A 27,009-nucleotide genomic window follows, 5' to 3' on the forward strand; every position below is an offset into this window, starting at 1 on the left:
AAAAGGTGTCAATTCAGCTGCATTTTGCTCCCTTTTGTATTACCGTTCCCGAGCCGAGAGTTTACTGGAAATAGCCTCTCTACATTCTCAAGATAGGGGTAAGCTCTGCATAGACATAATCCTCCCCAGACCCCACTTGTAGGATTACACTGGATTTGTTGTCGTCGTCGTTGTTGTTCTATTACTATACCCCACCCCAACGGAGCGACATCGTCCCAAGAGTAGTCAATTGAATCCCCTTTACTAAAAAGTTACACCGTGAACAAGTACAAGATAAAAATTACGTAAATCACTAATACTAAGAAAGTTTCTAATTCAACAGCGAAGGGGGTTCAAAAAATGTTTTAAATAATGAGTTCTAACTTTAAACTCCAACTACGACATTGTAGCATTTTTTTGAATCCCCTTGTCGTCAATCCTGCCTCTACGTATGCGCACCGCCAATTCCCCTCTGCAACCCCAATGGCACCAGACGCGTTTTCTGATAATTCAGTAAAGCCATGCTTAGAACAGAAGTATGTAAACCAAAATCATACTATTGATTATTGAGTATTGACCTAGTGTGTGAATTCAAACCAGTACATGCGGCTACTAACATTATGGTACATTTGAAAACAACATAAAAACAAGAAAACAGGTCAGAGTCTCTGTCTCTTAGCATACGAATGACCGCCAGTTATAATAGAAAATCTTTATACTTAGAATAAGTAAATCTGGAATCTGGAATACACACTTTCCACAAATACTAGTGCACTTAGCTTTATAAAGAAAAGTAGCATGGTACTATTCAGTCTTTTCCTTCTTATGCCATTCAATTTTAATACCAGGCTATCACACCATATTCTGCTTACATTTTGTTTAAGCAGAGTCTGAAAATTGAGCAGGAAGCAACAAAAAGGATAGCCCGGTGCACTAAGCTCCCGCTATGTGCGGGGTCCGGGGAAGGGCCAGACTACAAGGATCTATTGTACGCAGCCTTACCCTGCATTTCTGCAAGAGGCTGTTTCCATGGTTCGAACCCGTGACCTTCCTGAGCAGGAAGCAACAATAAATTAAAATGTGCTATGCAGAAATGAATAAATAAGAACCTGTATTTCTGGCATATTAAGGTTCCATTTTGTTTAGCAGGAAGCAACAATAGATTAGGTTGTGTTATATAGAAATGAATAAATAAGAACCAATATTTCTAGCTGAGTGACTCCAACATAGAACATGGCACCAGCAGCATTATCTATAGTCACCTGACGAGTACGTTTGTGAAGTTGAATGTGAGTACAAATATTTTCACATCGTATGAGACACGCGGCGCATGGGGTGAATGATGATCATTCACAGTTAAGAATTTTAAAAAATCTAGCTCTCATTCATAGCTTTGGAGGAAAGCACTCTAAAGACAAGGTTTAAGCTTGAATTACTGACATGGTCGGGGTTGAACAGGGTTAGTCCGTTAGCAGCAAATGCATAGTTATCCCATGATTCAACAATCTTCCCGAAAAATTGTATCATTACATTGTAAATCGTCTCACAAAGGCACGATAAACTCATCCAACTCACATTTTGTTTCTTTGGCAAATTCACATATGTCTCTTACTCGTAGAAGCCAAAATTGAAAGATTGAACCCATTAATGATGGCAAAACCAAACCAATATGATCTTTGCATGGATAGTTCAAAAATCAACCTACAAAGATGAACCGAAAAGATCTGAATCGTACTCTGTGAAGCAACATCTACCACCACCTCTTTCAATGAAAGATAGGTGTTTCTCATGATTCTTTGGGAGTAGTAGCTTGTCGAAGTCGACGTTGATGTACATCCCAGTTGTATACACGAGCAGTTGTGACCTGAGCCATAGCAACTAAAAGAATAAGCACAAAAGCAACTAATAGCAACAAGTAGCATACCAGAATCAACGTGTTTCCAAAGATGAAGTAAAATAAGTAATTAACATCAATTAGCTAAATAATTGAGAAATTGCCCAAGTTCCATAATTAGGTACATTCACCAAATACATCATTAAAAATGAGTGGTATATTCCCTAACAAATGTAAAATCAGTAAGAAGTAACTAAAAATTTACTTAAGCCAATTTACAGGCAACAGCTTGCAAGCCAGCAGCACTTGAATACAAGCTAAGTTCTTAGTCAGATGAGAGTCAGAGCAGAACTGACCTGAGTTATTGTCACTTGATCCCTCAGAAATTGTAGATCAGCCACAAGAACTTCTAAACTGGCTTTTGCATTTTCCAAGTTCGTTTGAAGAAGGGCAGAAGCCTGTACAGTGAACAAGATGGGAAGACCAATACTTCAAATATCCAAGAGTGCATACTTCCGAAATCTTACAATAGAACTACATACCTCTTCACATGAATACTGCAGCATAACATTTGCCCCTAGCCATAAGCACACAGATTCAGCATCTTCAATCTTAGCCCGGGAATAAATACCTTCTGCCACTTCAAAATCAGCGATTAGCGCCTGCAACCAACGAGTCAAACCAAGATCAAATTAAACATGGCAAGTTAAAAATTGGGGCTGAACATCGGCTGGAAGTTATTAGTGAAGTAAACCAGGGAAAAATGATTGAAACCTTGTCTGACTTCTGTTTAGGCCATTAACCATTTAAAAGTAACCAATTCAACTCTTAAAGTAATGCAGTGTAAGCAATGGGCCATCCAATTCTTACCCATCAAATGTTAAACTTAACCACAAGAGAAACTTCTTTGAGTAAAGTGATCTACAGAGTAAAATATATCTCCATAGAGATTAAGGAGTGACCCAAAAATATTAATCGAGTTTAAACGTGAGAGGAAAGGATCCCATCCTCCAATTCTCCCTTCCCGTTCTACCTCTTCCCCTTTTGCTGTCATCATCTTAGAGTAGCCAAGTTCACAAATAAACATCCTTCAAACAACGATTGCAACTACAACTTGTCATTAGCTCCATTAAGGGAAGAAACAATAAGTAGTGAACTGGTATCAAGCACAACATTAGTATTAAAATTACGGGAATTGGAGAACATTATGCGTGTAGGCATGAAACACAAACTTGGGCTTGAATTCTACGATGACAAGTATAGTAATAGAATGGGAAGTTGTAAGAGAAATAAAAGAAAACTTGGCAGGTTAAATTCTAGAAAGGGCCAGAATGGATGGGAGTTTCAGCACTTTCTAATGTATCCAAAGGTAGATTCATCTAGCAGCCTGATTGGTATTCCAATGCAGAAATGTCAACTGCAATAGAATTGGTGAGTAGATCAAAGAGTGAGAGAGAAATGGCGGAAGAATGGACCAAAGATAATACATTCTTCGGAGACATATCAGTTTCGTCCTTTTCTTCATTTTATTTTTCTGATATAATGGTGTTCTATCTACTGTGCACACTTCGACTATCCACCGGGTACTTGAGAAAAATAACTCCTTCAAACAGAATGGCCAAGCAAATGATGGAACAGAGAGAATGCAGTCATTGAAGGAGCAATATAACGGTGGAAGTGTGGTGGTTGGAGTGAACGAAAGAAAGAGAAGGAGGTACTATAGAGAGAGGCTCTACTTCTCTCTAGCATAGAAAAACTTTCTCGTTGTAGCTCCTTGAAAATCCTGAACCTTTTAATCGTCTTCAAATAGTACTTTCAGCACCATTATTATCTTATTTCTAACCCATGGGCAAGGATGCCCAAGTTAGGCTTATGAAGGATACAGGATTGCAACCAATTGTTAGCTAATAGCAGTTATCACCGTACTAAGAGAATACTGGATAACTCTCTCCCGCGGTAAATCTCATCTGAAAATATCCATCTTTCTGAACTGCTTCACCACTAAATGTCTATATCATCTAAATACGATTTTTGAATTAAGAAGTTTATGCTTTCTCACATTCACATTACAGACCTAAATAAATAAAACAGAAAGGTAGACTACCAACTTAAAAATTACCTAATATGCAAATGTCTAGGAGTGCATCAGGCAAATTTCACTCAAAGTTAAAAACAATAGCACTGGGACAAACCTCACTGCTGTCCTTCTTAGCTTGCAAAGTAGCAACTATATCCAAGCATTTCTCTATGTCGGGGATCTTTGCCTGTGTAGAGTGAATAAGGATAAGCCAATTCTCCACGTGTTAGCAAGACAATAATATAAAAGCATCAAGCCAGCTAAAGCGAGAAACTTTCAAAATCACTTAGACTGAGCACAGAAGAGATGTCAAACATGTAATATTCAACCCCTTTGAGCAATACAACATCACAACAGCAAATTATAAATGGTGGGAACGACATTTGGCAAAATGTATGAGGGAGTCTATACTTTGGCCACCTGATGCAAAGACTAAAGTAGAATTCTCTAACTTCTGCTCCACCTTCCAGAAGAATCAATAAAAGGATAGAGTGACACATGAACATATTCTCCATTTGAATTGCATTATGGCCTATTTCCTCAATTCAAGTATGTGGCAAACCTGGGAACTCATATTAACAGTTACTTAAATTGAAATGAATACTATGAAAATAGACAAAACAGTGTACCTGAAGGTCCCTCTGCTGTGCCAGAAGTTTCATTTCAACCACTCGGTACTGCTGAAGTCTGCAAACAAACAACATGTATTCAGAAAACAAAAGGAGCCCATAAGTAAACTAAGCACTAACTAAAATTTCCACAGCAGGACTAAATTAGCGTGTGCTTGTGTACTGGACTAAACTAGTATGTGTCTTAGTTGACTTGTCATTTTGAATGACAAGTTGGAGTTGGACACGACATGCAATGGCCAAATATGTATGATCAACCGAATTCAGAGGTCTCTTTAGTCAAAATTCTGTAATCTGCTTTTCGTAAACTTTTATGCAATTAAGAACATGCACTTTGGTTTGACGCTTTAGATAGATGATACAAGAAACTGTAAGCAAAGCTGAAAGCGAAGGAGACATTATACGTTCAGATTAGCAACATTTTGGAAGAGCAAGAGACTCAGTAACACGATAAAAGGACAAAAAATTATGGGGCTTTAACAACGAGAACAACACAGATTCTGAAGAACCACAAATTCCAGTCACTGCAAACAGATGTATACACACTTCCATGTTTGTAGTCATACTACTTTTATTTAGTCATGAACAGATTTAAGAATATAATTGCACAAAATTTGATTTATTTTCTGTAATGCTGTAGTGGCCTATTATCCCTTCTCTACTTCTTGTCCTCTTTAGTCCGTCGTACTAAAATAAGATCTCACCCCACTTATTATCAGTGAATCAGTATTTCTAAGGCACGAAAAACGCTTGGTGTGTAAAAGGTATCCCGTGAATAGAAGTGTGTCAAAGGGATTTCGATACAAGATTAATCAACCACATAGTCAGCTATTCAACTCGATTTCAGGCCAACAATTGTCAAATCCAAACCTACCTGTTAAAGTATGATCTCCAAAAATTCACATTGCATTTGATTTCTCAGCAGCCCTAAGTAAATAAGGAGCAGCGAATTCAGGGGTAAAGGTCCTATTAACCATTTGCTACAATGTTTTTTTTTTTAAAATGAGTTAATGTAACAAGTAAGCTCCCACAAGAATCTTTCCTTGAGCCGAGAGTCTATCAAAAACAGTCTCTCTACATTGAAAAAGTAGGGGTAAGGTCTCCGTACACATTATCCCTTCCCCCCATACCCCACTTGTGGGATTACACTAGGCTTTTTGTTGTTGTTGTAAGCTCCCACGAGAACAGCACGTTAAAGGTTTGATCTTAACCTTTTACTCCGTATCCAGATTAAAAGATAAAAGGTATACAGAACTCCCAAGCAGTTACAATTTCACTAAAGACTGAAACTTTACATGACAGTGAACAACCAAATTCTAATTAATTAATAGCGTCAAGGAAAAGAGCTCAAGTTCTCCGCATCGACGTGTGAAAACTATTTACAAAATCAGTTCAGCTAAAAGTTAATTGCTGGTAATTCTATTTAATAAACATTTGTCTATACCTCACTTATAATTGTCAAACCTATAATACTGAAATACTGAAAAATATCAATAAAATCACTATCATTATACTCTATACAACTCATTGTGCGAAATTTAAATGTAACCTAAGTATTTTATACACCAAAATATAAAACTAAAAATGGACCTTTCTTGGAGAAAAGCAAGAGCAGAGTTAACATCAAGATCAGATTGGGTAAGATAGGACTGAACATCTTGTACAAATGACGCCGCCGGTATTCCCCTTCTCTCCGTTATTGCTTCCGCCATCTCCGTCCAGAGCTTGTTTACAGTTTGTAATTAATTTATAGTGATGATTCTGAGATTTTTCTCAGTTGTTTTTGGTGAAGATGGAAGAAAGCATTACAGGAAAACGACGTCGTTAGGTCGGGCTAATCGACAAAATGTTACCGTATGTAACAAAAATAAGAAAATTGAAAAGAACAAAATTGGTTTTTGAGTAAAATGTGTCTGCAAGCCGGATTTGATTTAGTTGTTTAAATTTCAAATAAAAAATTAAAAAAAAATATATATATATAGATGTTACCTCGTATAATGCATTTGGAGATCATTTTTCAAAATATATTTGACCTCTTTTTAAAAAAACATGGAACATGACTTATACCTAGAAGTTTTAAAAATTATCATAAATACTCAACATTACCTTCATCAATAACATTCATTATATTATCGCAAACCATCGTCCTGAACATAAATAAATTTAATATAAAATTATAATTTTTATAATGAACTACATAATACACTATCAGTGACCAAGAAGACGAAGCAACATTGTTACAAAATAATAAATGGTGGGCTCTTTTATAAAATACAAAATTGGGAAAATCTCACTTTATACCCATTAATTCCGAACTATTTACCATTTAATGCACAGGCCCAAACTATTCACTACTCCTATCCATGCGACCCAAACTATTTACCCGGTTATTCATTTATTCTATTAAAATAGCTGAGAAAAATCAGAAAGAGTGCGGCCTCTTCTCTTCTCTTCTCTCTTTCTTCTTGATATCAGCAATTCCCCAATGCATGTTTTTTTCCTTTTTCTCTGAAACCCCTTATGTATTTCTCAACCTTATCTCTTTAGTTTCTTCTACATATTCAAACACCATCTTCTCCTTTTTACTAGATCCAACAGTCACCACCTCAAAAAATTCAGAAAACCAATAACGAAATACCAAAATTTTTCCTAAAAATGTACTACCCATATGATTTCTTGAAATATTCTCGTCAAAATTGAGGAATTGTTGTTAGTTTGAGGAATTATTATTTTTCGGTAGTTTGGGTTTTGTAGAGTGAGAATAAAAGTGATAATTTTAGTAACTCCATATACTTGAATTATTTCCTTGTTTGTTGCTTCTTTAGTTACTTGTAATTTGTTCTTACAAAATTGTTCTTCCATTTTTCTTATATCCTTCTTCAAAAAGAAATTAGATCTGATTATCTGAGAAGTTGACCTCTGGCTAGTTTCAATTCTGCTCCACTCTTTTCTTGATTGTTCCCTAGCTCTTGCTCTTACCTTGGCTTAAAATTTTTATTTTGAAGATTTCTTGTTTGACTCAAAGTAGGTGCTGTTAAATATTGCTTATAATACCTTATGCAAGTTCATACTGAAATTTGATAGCATTTGGAGCTGATTTGAGGTGATTGAGATCGAAATTTTCAGTTGAAAATTGAAGAATAACACATCTACCTAATAGTATACTGCTACGGTATACAATATGTTGTAGGAGTATATAGCTATACGGCAATAATATACTATTATAGTTTACAATGTACTGCAACGGTATATTGTAATAATCGAAGAAGAACACCGTTACCTAACAATATACCGCTACAGTATAAAATATACTACATGAGTATATAGTTATACTGCAACAGTATACTATTATAGTATACAATATATTGTTATAGTATACTGTAATAATATGCAATATACTGTAACAGTATGCTGTAATAGTATACAATATACTATAATAGTATACTTATTACCCGTACTCTTCATTGGGAGCAGGTTGACTACAGAGGGTTCCCCCCTAATTGAACAAAGTCAAAGGTTTGTTGGTGGCAAGATCGGCATGCCTTTCACTTGTCTTTTCTCTTTTAATTTGCTTTAAGCTTTTACCCAGCGTGAGGGGTGATCACGCCCAACTAGCCTTATAAAAAGGACTCTACGGACGTTGCAAATATAACCCGAGTATTACGCCCAGGGTTGAATCCACAGAGAGTTAACCTATCAACCACTATCTTCAGACCCACTAATTCTTCAGAACCAGCTTCCCAAATATTCAAATCTCAGTTGAATGTTCTTTAACAACTACGCTTGCAAGTAACTAAATAGCTGTAAACTAAACTAATGAGGTTGTAAACAATTATGATAAAAAGCTAAGGCAATAATTTCCCCTATTGATGGAATCCCTTCTGTTTATGCTCATACAAATTTATCAACACATCTCTATCAATTATGAACGCTAATCTTACCGTAAATCTCTCCCGAGTAATCACAGTAATTTACTATTGCACTCTCCCGAGATACACTAGCTTACTTTATTTAACACGATTCACTTTAGATTACACCCAAGACTTCGTTATCCCTAATCCCGCCTTTAAACCCGCAATTATAGATTCCTCTAATAATCTAGGAGTGGTGTTGTTCAACAATACCCTAAATATGCACTCTTTTCCAAGTTATGCACACTAAATAGGCACAGCTAATTGAGGATCCTGTCAATTAACTACAACAAACACGAAGTTGAACAAATAGAGATTAAACTAGCAAATTGTATTCACATAAACAAGAAGTTCATCACCCAATAGGTTCCATCAAAACCTTAGATAAGGAATTTAGCTACTCATGGCTATGGGAAAATAAACCAAGATTGAATTCATCATAAAAATCAAAAGTAAAGAAGAAAGATGTTTGGAGTATTCTCTCCCAATGGTTTTCCTTACTAAGAAACCTTAAAAATCAATATATGCCTCTCTTGGGCGAAGTCTAATGTTTTAAATAGGGTTTAGGTCTAAAAATCCCGTGTTTTACACTTTAGTCCCTGAAGTTTTCTGCTTCCGCCGCGGTTCTGCCGCGGTCGCGGTCAAACCGCGACCAAAAGCCTTCTCTGATTCTGAATTTATCCGCAGCTGTCTTCCACCGCGGTTCTACCGCGGTCCACCGCGGNCTTATATTTTTACTGCATTTTTCAATATTTTATTATCATTTCTAGTCTAACTAGTATATATGGAGATTTAGTGGCCGTAGATTATGTTTTCTTGCTCCATAACTGGTTGTGTTACTGCTAATGGTAAAGTGTGTACTGATATTTGTAGGGAAGGAGATCAAGGTTTGCATGGCAATCACGTGGAATTAGAAAAGGAACAAGAAATAAAAAAGAAAAAGAAAAAGAAAAAAAATAAAGAAGGTCAAATTTGAGTGTTAAATAATTTATGGTAAAAATAACAATAATACGATTGGGGCAAAAATAAATGAATAAAAGAGAAAAAAGAAAAAAATAAGAAGAAAACGAGAAAAAAAAAAGGAAAAAAAAGAAAAGAAGCATAGAAATAAAAAAGAATTGGAGAATAAAGAAAAAATTCCCCACAAAAACTACTATGGGTAGGAAATGAATTAGTTTATGGGTAGAAAAATAAATGGGTAGACAAAGGTAAATAGTTCTATCTTTGTGGGTAACTGTGTCAAAACCCCTAGAATTATATATATATATATATATNAATAGTATACTTATTACCCGTAAATTCACTTGCATTTTCCCTTTTAATTTGCTTTAAGCTTTTACCCAGCGTGCGGGGCAAATTGAAAATGCAAAAAAAGAAAAAAAAGAAAAAAAATGTATGCTATATAATGTAACGGGTATACTCTTACAATTAGATCCTTTTAGAATTTTTTGAAATTTTTATTGACAACTGATATTATTTCAGTTTAATAATTGAATTAAATTTTTTTAACTCTTTGCGTACAATTGTATACCCTGTTGGTATAACTATATACTATATTGGTATCATATGTTAGTTAATATTTTTTGGTTGTATTAGCTACATTTAATTGATACACAATTTGATTTTTCTTTAGTAATAATATAAAAAAAAGAATAATAAAAAATAGTGAAAACAGTAAATGAAATTAGATTATGAAGAGAAAAAGAATATAAAAAAAAAGTTAAAGGAAATTAGAAAAGGAAAAAAGAAAAAAAATAAGAAGAAAAGGAGAAAAGAAAAAAACGAAAGAAAAGAAGCATAAAAATAAAAAAGAATTGGAGAATAAAGAAAAAATTCCCCACAAAAACTACTATGGGTAGGAAATGTAATTAGTTTATGGGTAGAAAAATAAATGGGTAGACAAAGGTAAATAGGTTTGTTTTTGTGGGTAACTGTGTCAAAACCCTACAAAATTTGGGGCAGTTTTTAAAAAATGTAATAGTAATATTTTGGGCCAAAACCAGCTCAAGAACTGGTTTTGGAATTTAGGTCTTGGGAATTTGCCAAAATATGGATAAAATTTATGAACAAACATGTAACAAAAAAAACACAAATAAATTTTGGCAAAATCTATGGCCAAACGGGTCCTTAATATAACCAATAAAGTAGACAGTGAAACCAGATGGCTATTTGTGTAAATATCAATTTATATAATGGCCTATATTTGCTCTTATTTAGAAATGGTCCAGAGCCTCAATCTCACCATTTGGTAAAGATGAAGGGCTGGTACCAAGTTTCTGGGTTAATATTCCAAAGTGTTGCCTCTCATAAAGCACTATCTTTTAGTAGTAATTAGCCATCTATAGATACCATTTGCTATATTACGGATTATAGATACCTTTTTTGCGGTTATAAGATGTATTTGATGTATTTAAGCTATTGTATTCATGAATACTGTAGCAAAAATAGGCGTGAATCAGGGAAGTCCAGCTAATCAGTTGTTGTATTCGAGTGTATTCGATTGTATTCATGGAGTGAAACATGGGATTACAGCTGGACAGATTATTGTATTCGACTATATTCACGGCGTGAAATAAGGGGATTACACTGTTTTTAAAATGGAAAGTGAATCAATTAACATAATAGACTCCTAATATAACTCAACAAACTCAATTATAACACATAAATTTTGTATTTTCAGTTATAAAAAAGATTCTCAACCGAAAAATACCCCAAAAACATAGCAATCTTCAGAGAAATTATATAATACATCTGAATACATAAATTATATTAATTAAAAAAACATATGAATACATTCATGGCATATAGAGAGACAGAATACAATGAAATACATAAAATACGGCGGGATACATTGAAATACAATGAGAAAAAAGACAGTGAATACAATGAAATACATGGAATACAATGAGATATATTGAATTACAATGGAAAAATATATGAATACAATTAAAAGACGATGAATACAATGAAATACATGAAAATACAACATGATACGTTGAAAATACATTGAAATATATTAACAGAAAATCAAGTTTCTCAGCCCCAAAATCCGTCGTCTTTGTTCAAGAACAAACCCTAATTTTCGCGAATCCGCCGTCGAGGAAAAACCCTGAATCTCACTGTTCCCACACATCCTGCACATTGCTTTTGACACATCTGGCAGTACCATCATAGCTTTTGTGAGCCCTTAGCTTTGATTCGATTCGCAATAAGCCCTTACCAAATATCTACCAACCATTTCTAGTTGTTGGTCTGTTTGTTTCAATTGGGTTTTGTGTGTATGTGATGTACAAATCATACAACATATACATAGTATCTATCTATGGTTGAATGCCACCTCTTCCTTTTTCTCTCTCTTCAGTTATAATCCTATGAAAACTCTTCACACGCCGCCTCACTTCACTTTGACTTCCTCTGTGTTTTTCACAATTCAAGAAAATCTCCCTTTTTGTTTGATTTTTAACCTTGAAAAATCAAGAAAAGCCTTTTCCTTGTGAATTCATAATTCATGGAGAAAGATTAGCGTTGAGAGAGAGTGGAGAAAAATATGAAAGAATGAGAGAGAAAAATAATACAAAGCCTATTTTATAGCTTAAGGGTAGGAGGTGACTATAAATAGATATTTGGCTATAAAAATCAAAAGGTAGCTATAGAATATAATTTTTAAAATGATATTCATTTAAAATAAATAAGATATCAACCTGCTACAAGAGGTAAAAATTCTTATAATATATATACAAATAATATACTCCTACATTTTATCGACTATTATTTTTTGGAGTGGCTAAAAGTACACATTTCTTAACAAGTTTCCAGGCCTAACAAATGGGCCGTGCTTGGCCCAATGTATCAATTGTTTCCTCATCAAAACCCTAATTCCACTCTCTGCAGTATATGTACTCGCCTACGTCTTAGAACCTTACACTCCATCCTTCATTACTCTCTTCTCGTCTCTTCTTTGCTTGCAAATTTATAAGTTTCTATTCTTAATTTCAATTTTCAACTGAATTATATTCTTTGCCTTTGAATTGGCACCCTTGAAATAATTAAGGATATGGGTTTTTTTCCAAGTTTGCATTTTTATGCAAATAAAAAAGGCAGAAATTGTTTTTGCAGGATCGTTGAGTCGCTTTGCCTCTATTATTTTCTAGGCTTAGTGAATAAGATCCTGTAAAATTATTCAATATATTTTTAGTTTTTTTTTCTATTTTTTCTGAGTGGGGATTTTCCTATGATGGCATGAAATCTTTGAGACCTGAATTCTCTATTTTGATGACAACTACAAGCATTTTTCTGAGGATTTCCCCACTTCCTAAAAACAATCTAGAAAAATTATTTTCCTTGGTTCTTATTTGATGTATGTCCTTTTATTTGTTTCTTTTTTATAATTTGTTATCTTTATTTGTGTTGAATGGAAAAAAATGATTTTGGGTAGTAATATATTATTGTTGAGATGATGATTGCACTGGGCTCTGAGCAGTTTTAAGAAACTGCATTAAATTGATGCATAAATGCAGCCTAGAAAACTACGTCTGATCACACTCTTTGTTGATGGAAAACTTTTAATATTAGTATCATTATTTATGTGTTTTTACTTATTTTTCACATTTATTATCATTTGGTAATAATAATAATAATATTAGTTGAGCTTTAATCGAGAAGCACACTTAGTAAGTATTCATAATATAATTGATTATGACTCTTTGAGATCAAGGTTTAGTTGTTGTACAACATGTGAACATGGACGCAGCTAGAGTGCTGTGAACGGGTTTGAATACAATAACTTTGATTCAAACGTTATATTTGTCTTGAAAGTTTTATTAAATATATCTAAATTATTAATTTATTACTCTCTAACTTAAATTAATTAGAATTCTGAAATTATAAATTTTAAATTTTGGTTCCGCCTGTCCCTTCTATATACACACTTGTAAGAGTTAATACATTGCTTATGTGTTAGTAGTGACTTCAAATTTGTGTCGATTCTTCTGTGCAGACTTGTGACTATTGAAAGAAAATCCTTGTCAAATTGTTAGTGCTTTTTTTTTTTTTGAAATGAGCGTTTGTTCATAAAATCTTCTTTTCACTTAAAGTTTCATTTTGAAAATTTCGAAAATTTGAAAAATTTCAATAATTTATTTCTCAATATTTTCATTCAAATCACTCAACTTCAAAAATAACATATACTGAAATTTATGTTCAATTCTTATGTCCAAACGCATACTAAGCTTACTGAACTTATAAAAACATCTTTGTTATATTAGTGTGTGATAAACACAATGTAATCTCCAGTCTTACCTTGAAATTATGTCACTTTAAATTTAAAGAATGTTTTCAACATCAAATCAAAAGATGGGCAATGGCTAGTGTTGTAGGTTCTTTTTGTTATTGTAGGTTAATTGATTACAACTATAGATAGGGTCCCACAAGTTTCGAATTTCTCCGTTGGGGAATTCACATGAAGGGAACGAAAATTGTTCTTTGAATCGAACGTGAAAGTATTTTTCCAGCGGACGGCTTTTTCTGTAACTCTACTCTCGACTTGGATTATATATCTAAAAAGGTCCGCTCTCGACATAGTACATATATATTGAGGTCAAGGAATACAGTTACACGCTAACCCTAATCGAAATGCATACATTTGCTCATACATGGACCCTACAGGAATTACCCAAGCGGTCCATTGAAAGAGGTTAATGGCGTAGACGATGGCAAAGTGAAAATAAGTTTTAACTTGAGAATTTAGTTACATAATTAGGAGAAATGACTTTCTAAACAAGCACATCTAACAAGGATGTTAAAAAGAAGAGAGCTCATTTAGAGAACCTTGACAGGAAAAGACCCCTTCAAGTTGTTTTCAACGATTAAATAAATACCTCAACTGGATCTTTTTTTACATATAGCCCCGTTTAAGTAAACACCTGATACAATAAATAAATAAAATAAAAACATTAGGTATAAATACAAAAATTGGCATTGTTTGTTACTATAATAATTTTTTTTGTTGACTTCTTCAAATGTTAACCCCACTTATGTAAATTTAAGCCCACGCCACTAAGTATACCTACAACTTGCTATAAAAACCGAATAGGAAGGATGGGCTGATTTAGTTAGTTTATGGTGAACTCGAATAAGTCTTTCATCCACAAAGGAAATAATTTTGACTTAGGTTCAATTTTTTTATGCTTAATTTAAATATGTCTTTTAAAAATTGCAAAAAAAAAAAAAGTCATGAAAGAGTGCCTCTAATTACAAAATTTGCTTAAAGAATAACTTAATTCTATATATTCTTTGTTTGACTAGATTAATTTACTTTTATTATTAAAAAAAAAAAGAAAAGGAAAAGGGCTGTATTCTGGGTGCCACTACTTATATACGTATTACAGATATCTCACATAAAAGTAAGAATTTTAGCAAAGCGAGCGGGTGGCGTGGCACCCCTACCTAATAAGGTAGATCCGCCCCTGCTCTTGATGGAGCCTTCCCTGGCAAGAGGAGCTTATACATAAAAGATTGTCAGCATATCCATGTTACATGAAACATCAAAATTTATATTATTACAAATAAAGACATTTATTCTACAGGACAATCACTCAGCATTATATATATTTATTCTACTGGACCATCACTCAGTACTAAACTGACTACTTTAAAACAATATCCCCAGTACATTTCCTTAGATAGATACTAACCACAACTGCTTGAAAACGTTAAGCCAACAAGCATATTGATGCTACTATATTGCAGATTTGCAGTTAATTTGGAAGTAACCCAATTAGGATGTTAAAAATGTATCCTGGTAAAAACTAATCCTGGTATTGGAAACTTGACCCTCCTCCAAGTTCCGCGCTAAGCATCTGAGGCATCCCCAGCATTCTACCAGATTGCTCGATTTGCACTTTGAGCGACTTCAAGATTGAATCTAATAGCTAGTAACCTAGCCAATACTCTTTGAACCTCTTTTAGGCATAGGTAGTTCAAGTATAATCAGGAAGAAACATCTTTCTGATTGTCTGATATACTGGACTTCTCCATTCATAAGATTTAAGATTTTTCGGCACATGCTCAGCCCTAGGCCTTCCTGAGTTACCCACTTACTGTTATGGAACATATCTTGGATTAATTCAGGAGGAAGACCTTCACCAGGGCAAACAATCCTTTTCCAGGAAAAAAAGAGAGAAAAATCAAATTAACTGAGATAGTATGACCAAACAGCATTGAAATGCTAAAAAATATTAGTATCTGGTTATGTTGTCACTTTCATCAAGAGTCTAAAAAGGGCAGCCTGGTGTAGTAAGCTCCCGCTATGTGCAGGGTCCGCGGAAGGGCCCATAAGGGTGTATTGTACGCAGCCTTACCCTGCATTTATGCAAGATGCTGTTTTCACGGCTCGGACCCGTGACCTCCTTGTCACATGACAACAACTTTACCAGTTACGACAAGGCTCCCCTTCAAATTAAAAAGCAAATCAAGTATATCATAGAATGCTAGCAAAATACCATAATATACATGCATATGTTACACCTCCGAAAAGAATAGTTGGCAGTTATTTTAAATAAAGTAGTGCAGTGCATACAATCACCATAAAAGTGATTTGGAAAAATGTTAGGACCCCAATATATTGATCAAATGATAAAAAGCAAAGAGAAGGACGGTGGGATAAATGCTCCACCCCAAGAAAAGTGGTAGCAGTAAACTAGTGAGTAGTTGCTAACAAAGTCCAAATCAAACATTATCATCAATCTGTGATCATAACATATAATCCACCAATTCCACGCAAACTTGTCGAGATGTTAGGGACTATTCAGTTCTACACGAATACTCAAGAAAAATATTTGAACAGCGACACAGTAACAGCTAGAGCTGATGAAGTGCACATGAAGGAATGCATAAGATCTTCCATTCAAGGATCTATTAAGGAAACAACGCTTCAAGATTCAGATGACAGTACAAGCATGTTGGTATAGCTCATCCACCACAAAAGTAAAGTAAAGAAAGTTGTAGAACATACCTGAAGTCAATATGTACGATAGTTACTCCATCAGAAATTTGCTTCATACTTGGTCGAAGATGGACTTCTACCCACCCTTCTGGGGATGGCGCATAGCTTGCCATAATCTGCAAGAAATCAGCAAAGACCTGCTGAATTCTGACTTGATCGCCGTAGACCCTTAATGTCTTGATTTCCTCTGGAATATCCCGGATCAGCTGCACACCTCTTTCCCTCAACAATAACATCACTTGGCTAACAACAGCATCTATCACGCTCGCAAGAAAAAATTCTGCTTTCTCAAGCTCCAGTGAACTGTTAGAATTTTGAAGGTTAATCATCTAACATGGAAACATTACATAACAAGGCAACACATGGTAAATGCCTCTACAAAGACCAAACTCTGTTTGTGTCTCATGGGAACTACCCCGCAAGTCGAAAATATAAGGTTTATATTCCTACATTTGATATTGACATGGAAATATACTGTGACGCGGGACCAATACCCCAATTTAACTATCCAGATTTCTTGAATAGTTAATTTTTCAGTCACATACTGCTGCGAAGTCAGTTCTTGTGCACGAACCACCACTAGATTAACGCCACTACAAGCTAGAATTCAGACATGATACAAACTTGAGAAGCATATTTCGTAGATTGTCTATAGGATCCTAAGGCCAAATGACAACTAGGACCAAACATGTACCTTGTGTCCTTTCGTCTTCAACGTTAAACAACTAAAGAAGAGTAGCTGTTCATTGCAATGTTTATGATACAGGAAAGTCTTCATGTTTTTCTAACCATAGCTCACAAAACATTACCACATTTTTACATGGACTATGAAAGTTGTACTAGAGTATACTATATCATGGTAAACAGATTCTTGTAACTTGGATGATAGCAAGCACAATTGAATACATACTTACCCGTTTTCAATATTGTCAAGATCAACATCCCTTATGATATTAGACATCTGCCTCTCACAAGCAACATTTGTTTCCAGAAACTGCTTCTGGTCTTCTGTCAAATCTGTGGCCTCTAATAATGAATTTGCGAAGCGTATACCATTCAGCGGATTCTTTAATTCCCGAAAAATGTAAGCCAACCCTTTCATCTGAGAAATACTCGTCCTCTCCTGTTGTCTCTGCATACTTAGAGTTTTCTGCAATTCAGGACTTGCAATCTGCAAGAAACAGAAGGCCCCAATAATCTGGCCATCCATATTGACTCTCTTGTTAGCAGTCAAAAGAGCATGAACAAATTTTCCATTTCGGTCAGAAAAGGAAAATGAAAACTTTTCTGTGTCCTGGCCTCCAATTGCATTATGCAACACAATCATGAATTTAGTCATGGTGTCTGGGTCTTTGAGCCGACAAATACTGCCAAAAATCTCACCAACTAACATTTTTTCAATGATTTCTCCTCTGTTCCAACCAGTAAGTTTTTCCATCGCAGTGTTCCACTCGACGCAATAAGTGTTCTCATCTGATACAAATATGGGCGGGATCAGAGGATTAGGGCTGTGCATGACGGCCTTGTAATCACCTTGTATGCTAATAAATTTGTCCATTACAACTTTTTGGGCAGTAACATCCTGGCCAACGAAGCAGATACCAACAATGTTATTCATGTAGTCTTTGCTAGAGCAAGCATTAACCATCACAAAAAGAGCCCTCTTCAGTTGCTCAGCTCCAAATGTCCTTAGCTTTATTTCTATGTTCTTATCTTCTTCACCTGTGATTAGTTTAGCAACAATATTAGGTTTTTCCTTTTTTTATTTTATTTTGCATAGAATGGCTTGAGAGGGTAGATACCAATCAGTTTCAATTATAAAATGCAACAAAGTCAAGCTACATATAGAGTACAAAGAGAATATTGCCACCCCACTGTCCGGATTAGCCTGAATCTGATCTTAAATATAATTTCAGTTTGTAATCCAGATAAGATATATAGCCACAACAATCACACCCATGTTCTCTGAAATCACCTAGAGTTAATCCACATCGAAAACTCAAGATTGAAACTGACCTCCAAAAGGCATAAAACTATGTCATGATTATATTCTAAAGCTCTGACGCAACTTGTTACATGCTTTATGATCAATAAAAAATCTTGATTACTTCTCATGCTTCCATTTTACGTGGCTTATGACACGGTACGGTTTCTGGGATAGCTTACCACAATCTAATCAGCACTTCATATGTGCTGAACCTCCAAGTGTGCGGTGTCAAAGCAACAATACTAATTAACAGAACTAATTAGTGAAATGTATTTAAATATGGGAGGCAATCTATTGGACTACTTTGAAACAAAGGAAACGAGATAACAGGTGGTAAAATATTAGAAATTTCTCAGACAGACGAGGGTAAAGACATGCTTCTGGATATTATAGATTAGTCAATCCTTATGAACAGCAGTATAAAAATCTATCAGAACACCTACTACCTGTAGTTTATGAAAGGATAAGAACAATAGACATTTAATGCATTGGAAGTGCCACAAAACTAGCTAATTTTCAACACAAACATGAGGATGAAAAGAACACATCTTGCTAAAGTGAGCTTCTTATCCCTAAAAACATATATCCAATGGAAAGAAAATTGCCAAATAAATGAAACTTGCAATCTCACCCATCCTCTATCCTGAAAAAGAAAGACTAAAAGGCTCATGATTTCGTTTACTTTAATGGAAGAAATAATATAAGAAACCAGCATTTTGTTGCATCAATACAGGAGGGAACTTAAGTAAATATCACTAAAACCTGCGATGCCTTTTCCATTAAAATTTCAAAAAACAAAGAAAAGCAAGTGAGAGTATAATCGCTCAATATAGCTTAAGAGAACTCCACATGCAATGAAATGCACCAGTTGAAATGAAACAAATGTAGAATGGATTGGTATAACCTTTTAAAGCATTGAAGAGAAGGTTCTCAACAGTTCTTTGTGATTCTTCGTGGACAAGATCATGAACCAAGGACTTCCCCATTGCTTCTTCAATTGATAACCCTGTCAACTCTGCAACTTTGGCATTCCATCCATTTATGCGACCTTCAACATCAACGGCAAATATGGGTGCTGTAGCAGTCTCTATCAATCTAACCATTTCTCTGGCAACAGATCTCAGCTCATCCATCCCTTGCAACCCCGCTTCCCCGAGCTGAGCATGCACGACAGCCATAGAATTACTTGCCTCAGCATCCTTGAATGAATCACGTAGAATAAGCTGCAAGGAGTGAATTGCATCCATTTCTGGATTCTCCCATGGCAAACTGCGGCTCTTAACAACTTCCAGAAATGCCTTGAAGGAAGAGCGTGGATGCATTCTCTGCCAATCATCTTTGTCTCCTGGATGATGCTTTGCGCCACCCCATTTTAACTCACTCGCAGTGTGTGAGCGGAACCAAAACAGGAAATCTTTTGAAGTTACATAAGCAACAGCCATCCCACAAACCGCATCACCAAGTGAAGTTGCCCCAGGATACCCTGCATCGGCCAAACTATCAGTACTCAAACCTGTTGAGTCAACATGATAAGTCAATAGCCACTCCACAATGCCCTTTATCTGGGCTTCAGTAGGTGTAATACCCATAGGATAGTACTTCCCCTGGTAGTACAAAGCGGCCCCATCGCATTTCACAAGGTCGACGATACTGGGACTCTGAGTAACGATCCCCGTAGGTGAGTCTCGAAGAAGCATGTCACATAACAATGTTTGTGTCCTTAAGACATGTTTTTCAGCCAACTGTGATGCCAATTGTAATTCCATGTTTAGTTGGAGCCCAAAGGCCTGCATAAGGAATTCACAGGCATAACGAAGGGGGAAAGGAATGCACCGAGCAGAAGTGTGGTGTCCAACGACCAAGCCCCATAATCTCATCGTATTTCGGCCTCCTCCAACAGTTTCATCATCATTACCATTTATAATAACAGCCAGTGTTAGTGACGCGACATTGCCCATATTGACCATATACTGGGGGTGGCAACCATGAGGTGCCCTAAGTGTTGAACCAACTAAACAAAGAGGCTGCTCGAGCGAATCATCCTGAATAACCCGCACAGGGGTGGCAGTACAGTCCACAATCATTCTAACCCTATTCTGCTTAAACAAGAATCTCGATGCTTGTGGAATATCAGTAGCCGGATAATGCAAACCAATATAAGGCTCCAAATCATCTCTCTTACTCTCCGCCACGACTTCCCCATGCTCATCCTCATGAAACTTATACACCATAACACGATCATACCCAGTGAGCTCCCTCACACTCTTAACAACAGTATCACACAAAAGCTTAACATCTCCACCGGGGAGCGATTGCAAGAGCGAAATAGCCCTTACAGCAAGTTTCTGTGATTGCACAGCTCCAGCAATAGACAATGCAGGGTCCTCTGTTCTAGCAGGCTCCAAATCAATTACAATACCAACATCAATCCTATGCAAAATAGCGTAAAATGGCCTCCCCGAAATCTTGGAATGAATCCAAATTGGATTCAACAAAGCAATCTCACGCGCCCCAAAAGCACCTTCAAGCAAAACAGAGCTTGAAGGAGCAAAGAGGGTCCTAACATCAGTTCCAATTTTCAAATTTTCAACTTTTTCAAGACTCGGAACTGACTGTGGCATTATACCGAGCATGTCGCGTGCATTTTCGCTATAAGCAATAACACAAAAACTCGACTCATCTACAGCTATTGTACAACCAAAAGGTTGAATATGACCACCTCTTTGTATTTTATTCAAGTAAGCAGTAATTTGATATTCTGGAACAGACTCATTTGTATTTCTAACAGATTGTGAATAATCAAATGATTTTCCTGAAACTCCTGATTGTTCAAATGCAGCATGTAGTCTAGCATCTGTAGTATATTGTGCTACTGCTTTACTTATTGATGTATTATTATTACTTGTACCTGAAAATTGTGTTTGATGTAGTTTTGGTTTGTGATTACGAGCATGCTTTCCTCTGCTTCCACTTCCAGAAGCCATTTTTGAGCTAAGTGATCAAGAGATACCGACTGAAGATGCTTTTTCTTCTTCTTTCTATTATAGGAAAAAAGACAGAGACAAGGAAAGACAAATAAAAATAGTAATAAGCACAGATAATGTAATAAATGTTTAGGTTAAATAATACTCCATCCGTCTCATATTAATAATCGTGGTTACTGAAAATAGTTGTGTCAAATTATTTGTCATTTTAGAAGTTCAAGACAAAATTAATTATTTTTTTCTTCTTTTTTACGCTTAGTAATAACTGTTCTTGAAGACGAAGATAACACATAAATAGAATAAATATTTAATGAAGAGAGATTATATCTTAAGACTTAAATAAGGGTAAAATAGTCCAATTCCTTCCCTAATTAGTATTTCTTAAGGGGCGTGTAAAAAAGAAACGTGATACATAATATAAGACGGAGGGAGTATAGTAATAGTATATTAAAAAACAAACCTTTGGTGTTATCTTTTTTTTGGTTGGAACCTTTGGTGTTATCTAGAAAATAAAGAGTTCTATACTTGTATACTCTAATGGCAACTAAGAATAAATGAGTAAGTGACCTGCAATAACAATTTAAAAAAGCGGGTTTAGTATTTAAATTTTATGAATTCTAAACCCATTTATTATTAGCAACTAGACTCAAAATTTAATATATATATTTATATATATGTTAAATTCTAGGTGTGCTCCTGACTTTTGGTAATAAGCTTAATATGATAATATAGAAAATATAATAAGTAAATGTATTATGACAGTGAAAAAACTTTTACACTTTCACTACGTAAAGTTATCCCTCGATATTAATACTAAATTATTATGTCTTTCATACATGTATTATTACTTAATTATAATTGAGTATTATACATGCTTATTTTAATTTTTAAATGCTAATTTAATTTTTTGGTAAACACTAATGCGAACAACTATAACATTAATCAGGTCGTTTGGTATGATGTATAAGAAAAAATAATTCTGTGATAAAAATTTAGTACCGCTTTATCCCTTGTTTGGTTACTAGTCGTGAGATAAGTTATTCCAGATTTAAAATTAGTACCGAGGTAACTTATACTCAGGGGCGGAGCTAGCCTATCGAGTATGGGTTCGGCCGAACCCAATCACTTTGGTCAAATCCATGTATATGTCTTTAAAATCCGTGAATATATACAAATTATTAATTTAGAATCCAATAACTTAAAAGGACTAGAACCCCGAACCCATAACCTTCAAGTCTTGGCTTCGCCTCTGCTTATACTTGCCAAAGAATGGAATGCAATCTCAGGGTAAGTTATTCCAGAATAAAGCGATAAAATTGCCAATACCAGGATTAATACAACATACCAAATAATCAATAAGAAATATTAATAATAGAATAACTAATCCCAACATAACTATAATCTCAATATAACTAATCCCGGCATAACTTATCTTCAAACCAAACGACCCCTTAATCCATTCTAGTGGGATTTTTCTTTTCCTTCAATCAGAAAGTTTTTTTTTTTTTTTTTCGTTGAAGGGAACACATATTTAATAAATAATCAAGCCAAAAAAGAATTATGTCTGAATATTTACAATACACACTATGAATCAATTGGTGTAAAATAAAAACTCTCTAATACAAACAAATAATTCGAAAAAAGATATGCAATTAGATAAAGTTAACATTAACACAAAAGTTGAACAAAAAAAATATAAAAAAAAAGTTGAACATGAACTCATGGCAAAGAAACCTGAGACGTCATGATCTAGAAGTACAATTCTCTCCACTACTTTGGACTCATTCATGAATCTTTTCTTTTTCCTTTTTTCTTTCTCCTCCTTTTTAATGCATAAATTGGATATATAATAAATATCTGGATTTTGTCCATTGCTCTGTTTTCTTACCTGGATATATTTGTGGATGTGGTGACATAAATTTCTATTTCACAACAAAAGCAGATCTTTTCATTGGCTGCATTTGCTGAGACCATGTGGGAAATATGAAGTCCACACTCTTCTCCATCTTATAGTAAAACGTTGTCGTCTCAACAAGAATTGAAGTTTATAAATTCTTTTAGTAACAATTTCTAATAATAATAATAATAATAATATAATAATAATAATAATAATAATAATAATAATAATAATTGATTACATAGAAAGGGAGCCTTGGAGTCAATGTTGTACACGAGAATTTTCGTAAGCGGTGTTAATATTTAAAAAAATGAATAAATGAATAAATTACTGTAACGACAAGCGGTGTTATTTTTTATATTTATACCCAATATTTTAATTTTATTTATTATTTATACGTACAAATTACAAAAGAAAAAAAATTGATGAAGAGGTGTCACGTGACATCGTTTCAAGCAAGGTGCCTATGCCCTGCGTGGAGCAACGATAAAGTTGTCTTTGTGTGATCTATAGATTACGGGTTCAAGCCATTGAAGCAACTACTAATACTTGCATTAGGATAAACTGTCTACCTCACATCCCTTGAGGTGCGCTCTTTCCTATGGACACCAGACTGTCCTTTTTTAATTGGGTTCATAATTTAATATGAATAGATATTAGATGAATCTTTTAATACATATATAAGATTTTGCAAAAGCTATTGAATTCATGTGAACCTATATACTGTGAGCGCTACTGTGTTAAAACACAAAATCAGAAAAAACTGTTAGAAAAATAAAAGAAACTGGAAAAACAGAAGAGTTTAAGAAATATTCCGAGTCCACAATTTTCTTGTGTGTCCTTAAGGAATTTTAACCCCCTCACACGTTGCCAAGGTAATGGATTAAATCCTCCCAGGATAAAACGGAATAAACCTTCCTGCAACGGTGGCAATACAAACTGCAGGATACCAACGGACTTAAAGAACGGAGCAAAATCACACTTACGAATTTGAGAGAGAGAGACTGCGAATTAGGATGCAGTATATTCAGAAAGAAAGAAGTTCTGGAGTGTTTTTCGTGTATAGAAAATGGAGCCTTGCCTCAGAATTTATAGGCAATTATCAGAAGAGGTGTCTGGAAAAGGTGCCTTTTCAGAAGAATACGCTGCCTGCCGCGGGCGGTCAGAGAGGCTTTCTGAACCTGCCTGCCGCGGTCACGACAGTGTTCTGGCGTATTTTTAGTAGTGATTTGGCATTTAATTAACTATTAAATAATTAAATGAATTTTGTCCAAAAATAATCTTATCGATCGATCATTTGACAAATCCAAATCCAAATCCAAATCCAAAGCCGAGCGAGCGACGACGACGGCGCGAGGGTTAATTCTCTTCAACTCCTTTTAAGAGCTTTAAGAAGTGATTCTATATATAAGCACACAAATGTGGTTGTCCTTCACCAATGAGGGACAAAGTGCAAGACAAAAGTTCACTTCTTCAAATTTTCAATTTCCCTCCATGTTATTTCCCTCCATTTTCAATTCACACTTCTTCTACTTTAAAGCCCAATGGCTTAAAGTCCAACAATCCCCCACGTGAATGGGAATGGCTGTATCAAGAAAGATCATAGATGAAAGCTATGTGATTTTGCAAGTAAGGATTAATTGCATCTGGATAAGTAGGTTTCCGTTTGAACTTTCCGTAGTGAACATATGTCGGATATACTCGGTCAATCGGCAGATTTGATATCTTTGAACCGTCGAACTTTAGTGTATACCTAGACAGCCATATGTCACACAACCAACCCTTAACCGTCTTTTGGTTCTCATTGTTGTGTTCCTTTTAGCCATGAACACCGCCTGGTTTCATAAGTGCGTAGAGAATTGGCCTTACAAAATTCTCATTGAAGCGGCTTCCACTTCACACTTACATAGGTGATTCCTAAACGTGTAATCCTTTAGATTGACACTATTTGATAAATACCTCATCAAACTTAGGTAATCATTAAAGAACGTGTAAAGTTCTATCCTTGTTACTGAACATTGTCTTCATCACGAGAATGGACCAAAGATTTTATTTTGACAATGTTGAACCGGTCAATCACAACTTTGTTTGAGCTCCTTGAACCTAGATCATGGAACATCCAAAATTCTAGGTAGAGTTACCGCCATGTTGACTTGTCCTCGGCCATAGTCCCTTAGATGATTTCTCAACTCCCTCTCTAGTTAAGCTTTTTGTAAGCGGATCCGCCACATTATCCTTTGATCTTACATAATCAATAGTGATAATTCCACTAGAAAGTAGTTGTCTAACGGTGTTATGTCTTCGTCGTATATGACGAGACTTTCCGTTATACATAACGCTCCCTGCCCGTCCTACTGCAGCCTCACTATCGCAATGTATGCAAATAGGAGCCAAAGGTTTTGGCCAGAACGGAATGTCTTCTATAAAATTCCGAAGCCATTCAGCTTCTTCACCGGCTTTATCCAAAGCTATAAACTCTGATTCCATTGTAGAGCGAGCAATGCACGTTTGTTTGGAAGACTTCCAAGATACTGCTCGTCCACCAACAGTAAAAACATATCCACTTGTGGACTTTGTTTCTGTTGAGCCGGTTATCCAATTTGCATCACTATATCCTTCGATAACCGCAGGATATTTATTGTAGTGCAAAGCGTAGTCTTGGGTATATTCCAAATATCCCAGAACTCGTTTCATTGCCACCCAGTGATGTTTGTTGGGATTACTTGTGAATCGACTAAGTTTACTTATTGCACAAGCTATATCAGGTCGTGTACAGTTCATGATGTACATTAAGCTTCCCAACACACGAGCATACTCCAATTGAGATGTACTTTCACCTTTATACGGATAAATAGTTTCAAAAAATTCAGCATTATCTGATTCTATTATCGTATTAACGTGAATCTCCAGGATTTTCTGACTTATGAACCAGAAAACGATATGCCTTGCTATTGGTTGCATATCTAATAAATACACAATCAACCGTTTTTGGACCTATCTTAACCCTTTTAGGTTTAGGAACTTGTACCTTAGCTAAACACCCCACACTTTGAAGTATTTCAAGCTGGGCTTCCTTCCTTTCCATTTTTCATAGGGAATGGACTGTGTTTTACTATGAGGTACACGGTTAATTATTCGGTTAGCTGTAAGTATAGCTTACCCCCCCCCCCCCCCAAGTTCTGTGGTAAACCTGAACTTATCAACAACGCATTCATTATCTCTTTCAACGTTCGATTCTTTCTCTCCGCAATTCCATTAGATTGTGGAGAGTAAGGGGCAGTTGTTTGGTGAATAATGCCATTTTCCAAACATACTTCTTCAAAAGGAGATTCATATTCTCCACCCCTATCACTTCTTATCATTTTGATCTTTTTGTTTAGTTGTGTTTCAACTTCACTCTTGTATTGCTTGAAAGCATCAATTGCCTCATCTTTACTATTAAGTAAATAAACATAGCAATATCTCGTGCTATCGTCAATAAAAGTAATAAAATACTTTTTCCCACCACGAGATGGTGTTGACTTCATGTCGCAAATATCTGTGTGAATTAAGTCTAAAGGATTTGAATTCCTTTCAACGGACTTATAAGGATGCTTAGCATACTTTGATTCCACACATATTTGACATTTGGAATTAATGCAATCAAATTTTGGCAATACTTCTAAATTTATCATCTTTCGCAATGTTTTGAAGTTGACGTGACCTAAGC

The 27,009-nt window shown here is 35.2% G+C and overlaps 2 protein-coding genes across 5 annotated transcripts; both read right to left on the reverse strand.

Moving 5' to 3' along the window:
- Nucleotides 1-218: 218 nt before the first annotated feature.
- LOC109216345 (probable prefoldin subunit 3) lies at nt 219-6,329 on the reverse strand. 2 transcript variants are annotated; one of them, XR_002066473.1, is made up of 7 exons: nt 6,110-6,329; nt 4,520-4,577; nt 4,006-4,077; nt 2,356-2,475; nt 2,170-2,271; nt 1,715-1,843; nt 219-481 (listed from the first exon to the last, which is right to left on the reverse strand). XR_002066473.1 is itself a non-coding variant. In XM_019380489.1 (6 exons), the coding sequence occupies exons 1-6, from the start codon at nt 6,229-6,231 to the stop codon at nt 1,766-1,768; spliced, it is 552 nt and encodes a 183-aa protein (XP_019236034.1). In that variant the 5' UTR covers nt 6,232-6,328; the 3' UTR covers nt 1,389-1,765. The 2 variants fall into 2 exon arrangements, 1 of the variants encoding a protein (XP_019236034.1); XM_019380489.1 differs by lacking the exon at nt 219-481 and having other exon boundaries at nt 1,389-1,843; nt 6,110-6,328.
- An 8,631-nt stretch (nt 6,330-14,960) lies between these two features.
- Nucleotides 14,961-23,215, reverse strand: LOC109216344 (phytochrome B-like). Of its 3 annotated transcripts, none has more exons than XM_019380486.1 (6): nt 23,138-23,215; nt 21,864-21,970; nt 19,324-21,457; nt 17,347-18,154; nt 16,442-16,735; nt 14,961-15,587 (listed from the first exon to the last, which is right to left on the reverse strand). In XM_019380486.1, exons 3-6 carry the CDS (start codon nt 21,401-21,403, stop codon nt 15,368-15,370), a joined length of 3,402 nt encoding a protein of 1,133 aa, XP_019236031.1. In that variant the 5' UTR covers nt 21,404-21,457; nt 21,864-21,970; nt 23,138-23,215; the 3' UTR covers nt 14,961-15,367. The 3 variants fall into 3 exon arrangements, with proteins under 3 accessions (XP_019236031.1, XP_019236032.1, XP_019236033.1); XM_019380488.1 differs by lacking the exon at nt 14,961-15,587 and adding an exon at nt 15,594-15,879; XM_019380487.1 differs by lacking the exons at nt 21,864-21,970; nt 23,138-23,215 and having other exon boundaries at nt 19,324-21,492.
- Nucleotides 23,216-27,009: the final 3,794 nt, after the last annotated feature.

This window comes from Nicotiana attenuata, unplaced genomic scaffold (assembly GCF_001879085.1).
Source record: "Nicotiana attenuata strain UT unplaced genomic scaffold, NIATTr2, whole genome shotgun sequence".
Classification (NCBI taxonomy): Eukaryota; Viridiplantae; Streptophyta; class Magnoliopsida; order Solanales; family Solanaceae; genus Nicotiana; species Nicotiana attenuata.

What these genes read in the sequence shown, in the direction of transcription:
- LOC109216344 (XM_019380486.1), bottom strand. Translation starts at nt 21,403, where the DNA reads ATGGCTTCTGGAAGTGGAAGCAGAGGAAAGCATGCTCGTAATCACAAA. An exon ending in CTTGACAATATTGAAAACGG is followed by an intron (nt 16,736 to 17,346) that starts GTAAGTATGTAT and finishes AAATTCTAACAG; the next exon opens with TTCACTGGAGCTTGAGAAAG. An exon ending in ATCGTACATATTGACTTCAG is followed by an intron (nt 15,588 to 16,441) that starts GTATGTTCTACA and finishes TTCCTGGAAAAG; the next exon opens with GATTGTTTGCCCTGGTGAAG.
- LOC109216345 (XM_019380489.1), bottom strand. Translation starts at nt 6,231, where the DNA reads ATGGCGGAAGCAATAACGGAGAGAAGGGGAATACCGGCGGCGTCATTT. An exon ending in CTTGCTTTTCTCCAAGAAAG is followed by an intron (nt 4,578 to 6,109) that starts GTCCATTTTTAG and finishes GTTTGTTTGCAG; the next exon opens with ACTTCAGCAGTACCGAGTGG. An exon ending in TGCAGTATTCATGTGAAGAG is followed by an intron (nt 2,272 to 2,355) that starts GTATGTAGTTCT and finishes TTCACTGTACAG; the next exon opens with GCTTCTGCCCTTCTTCAAAC.